Source organism: Kryptolebias marmoratus, linkage group LG18 (assembly GCF_001649575.2).
Source record: "Kryptolebias marmoratus isolate JLee-2015 linkage group LG18, ASM164957v2, whole genome shotgun sequence".
NCBI classification, from domain to species: Eukaryota; Metazoa; Chordata; class Actinopteri; order Cyprinodontiformes; family Rivulidae; genus Kryptolebias; species Kryptolebias marmoratus.
Window position 1 is genome coordinate 5,592,908 of NC_051447.1, and position 3,335 is coordinate 5,596,242.

General features: G+C 46.5%; 1 protein-coding gene across 1 annotated transcript in view; it reads left to right on the forward strand.

The window, feature by feature from the left end:
- The window catches only part of optn (optineurin), a 6,989-nt gene extending 3,992 nt beyond the window's left edge, over positions 1 to 2,997 (forward strand). Inside the window, exons 9-13 of the mRNA XM_017432553.3 lie at positions 73 to 157; positions 237 to 395; positions 499 to 641; positions 720 to 802; positions 2,282 to 2,997. Of these exons, the coding sequence (XP_017288042.1) occupies positions 73 to 157; positions 237 to 395; positions 499 to 641; positions 720 to 802; positions 2,282 to 2,394 (583 nt within the window). The 3' untranslated portion in view covers positions 2,395 to 2,997. The remainder of the gene's footprint in view (positions 1 to 72; positions 158 to 236; positions 396 to 498; positions 642 to 719; positions 803 to 2,281) is intronic.
- Positions 2,998 to 3,335: the final 338 nt, after the last annotated feature.

Sequence of the window (3,335 nt, forward strand, 5' to 3'; positions counted from 1 at the left end):
GGGGGGTGGGGGGGGAAATAAAAAAAACAAACGAGCCGAGAAACGTCTAATCTTCCTCTCCCTTCCTGACAGGAACAACCTGGCTCAGCTGAAGGACGCCTACACCAAGCTGTTTGAGGACTACAATGAGCTCAAGGAGGAGAGGAAGAAGAGGGAGGTAGGCTTGGAGCAGGCTCAGTTCGCTTTAATTACAGGAGGATTAGAAATGCGAGCTCTTCTGTTTGATCGTCCTGCAGTCCCTGTTGGTGGAGAAGGAGCTGGTGGACGAGCTGCAGCGGCGTCTGTCTGCCGCCGAAGAGGCGCTGGCTGTCAAACAGAGCAGGATTGACGAGATGAAGCAGGACATGTTCCTGAAGGAGAAGGAGCTGGAGACCATCTCTGTCTTCCAGGCTCAGGTGAGCGGCAAAATAGCAATAATTACACCGAAGGGCTCAAGCGCTGGAAATCCGGCGTCTCGTCGTCTTTTAATCCCTTTTCCCCCTGCTGCCCTTTCTGCAGGCGGAGGTCTACTCCTCGGACTTCTACGCGGAGCGAGCGGCGAGGGAGAAGATCCACGAGGAGAAGGAGCGCCTGGCCGCTCAGCTGGAGTTCGTCAAGAAGCAGAACAGTCAGCTGCAGGAGGAGGTGGACTCTCTGGGCCGGTACGAGTTCAGCTGCCCTCAACCAAGTGACGTGTGGGTTCGGGCTTGGTGTTTATAATTTCGTCCTGTCTCCTCCAGGCGTTCGCTGAATGAAATGCAGCGGAGACACGGGTCGTCTGGAGGAAATGCGCACGGAGCCGGACCATCTCTGGTTGGACGAGGTACACTGTGGTTTCAGCTGCAGCCTCCCTGAGTTCTGAGTCTTTGCAGCCGTCCCGCGGCAAAACTGTTTTCATTGTTTTGTGGCCCGCGTCATACTCGCATCGGCTTGCTTTGTTGCCACTATGGCAGCTGGAGGAGCTCCAGCCTCTGTTTGTACATTGGTTAGTATTCTGTCCTCACCACAAACCAGCGTGAGGATGTTCGCAGGGATAAATGTGCAACCCCAGTTCTGAACAAGTTGGGATGTTATGTAAAAAGTAAAGAAAAACATGTCAAAGGTTTAAACTAAGAAACTATCTTTTTATTAAAAAAAATAAATAAATAAGGGAATTTTAAATTTTATGGCAGCAACACACCGCAAAAAAGTTCTGACAGGTCCATGTTTCCCTCTGTGAAGCCTCCTCTCTTCTGTAAACATCTGGAGCTGAGGTGAGCAGCTGCTGGAGGTTTTAGAGGGAATGTCCCATTCTGGTCTGATGGAGGATTCTAGCTGTTCAACACTTCTGGGTCTTTTTTACTAAATGGGTGCAGATGTTTTTCTAAAACCTGCATATGGTTTTCTGCATTAATGGTGCTTTTTTAGATGTGTAAGCTGTCCATGCCATATGCACTAATGCACCCCCATACCATCAGAGAGGCAGTGTGAGCTGTGTGCCGATAACAGGCTGGATGGTCCCTCTCCTCTTTAGTACATTCATCTGACCTCAGATCAGTTCTCCTTTGGTCCAGAGGAGACAGCAGAGGTTCTGGATGGTGTTCATATCGGACTTCTTCTCTGCCTGATAGAGCTTTTGCAGATCATCACACTCTGTTACTTACATTTTTGGGATTAGGGTTGTAATGAAAGGCTCGTACTGTGGCTGCTTGATAAATAATCTTCGAGCTTGGAGTGGTCTGAGGACGGCAGGAAAACACTTTGGTCCTGTCAGGTTTAAGTCACTTTTAAAAAACCCAAAAGGAATGGAGAAGAAACACAAACAGACACAACACCGGGTTGAAGTTTTTTCTTGCAGCTTCCTTCTCCAACAATAGTTTCCCCTTGTCGTCCTTATATTGGCATCTCAAAGGTTACAGGAAAGTGGGTGGTGACTTTCTATAGCATGAACATCATGTGATCAATCAGCTGTGGAAACGCACAAGGGCGTTCACTCAAGATGGCGGTTTCCAAATAGTAGCCGAGGAGGAGGAGGTCAAGTGGTTTCCCACTTGTGTTCTTGTGGCCTCCGGAGCCTTAAAACGCTCAAATATTCAGTCTCCTTTTTCCGGTGTTTCCTCAAATCGAATGTCCCTGTTGTTTTCCCACCTTTTTAAACGGGAGCGTCATCTCATCGCGGTTCGCTTCCACATTCATGTGGATTCACCTCCTACGTTCACGCTCCCCGACACACAAAACTACACCGACCCGTGGTCGCGACTGGACCATCAGCAAGCAGGTTGATGTCCTGACCGGCGTCTGTCTCTCTCTCTCTCTGCCGCAGGCGCCGACTGGCAGCATCAGGGGAACATTCCTGAACACGCCTGCCCCAAGTGCGGCGAGATCCTGCCGGACCTGGACTCCCTGCAGATCCACATCATGGACTGCATCAACTAGGCTGCTTCCACACCTTTTTGTTTGTTTGTTTCTTCTTCTTCTTCTTATCCAAGTCTTCCTCTGTCTGACCCCTGAGACTCCACAGATCCCACCCGGCCTCAGTGGCGAGGCTGGAAGCGCTTTGCTTTTGGAAGAGTCTAACTTTCAGGGCTGTGGAGCGATACGGGGTTCGGCTATGCATGTTATTAAGGGTGTGTTGGCTCTGGTCTACTGTATTATAATAATGATATGAAAAGTAGGATAAAATGAAATGTCACCCACAGGAACCAGCCAACCAAAGCTGAGCCTTTACAAACCGAACGCATTAATTTTACAAAATATTTAGTCTTCCTTTTTCATCTAAAATCAAATTCCTTTCATATATTTCCTCAATAAGGAACTTCAAGCTGAGAGAGGAGCCTGCATCCTGTAGGCACTTTAATGTGAAGGTCTATATATATGTGTTGTTTTGATTTTGCATATAATACCTGTTATTAGAACCTAATATATTAATTATTGTAGTAATTACCGTGCAGGAAGAAGCTCTCTGCCAAGTCTGTATACTGTAGAGTGTAAAAGTTTGTCATTTCTCTGAAGAAGAAAATAAAATCTTTACTCCTGTGACGTGCTGGAGCCTCATTTGAATTAAAAAACAAATTTGGATGGAATCGATGATTTACCGTGTCTCACTGAAAGAATATTCACAACTGTTTTGAACAAAGTTTATCATTTATTTAAGGCTCAGGTAAACAGTGTTATTTTAATGCACATCCCCCTTAAGATACAAATGTTTTCAATTACCTTTAAAGACACAAAGTTTATTCTCAGATTCACAGAACTAAGGAGTCATTTTAGGCTCACTTTATTGCCTTTAAGACGGTGGATTTTTTCCTGGGTTCTGCCTGTCAGGCTTCACAACAGCACATTTGGTAGTGTTTATGTATGGCGTTTGTTTGTTTTTT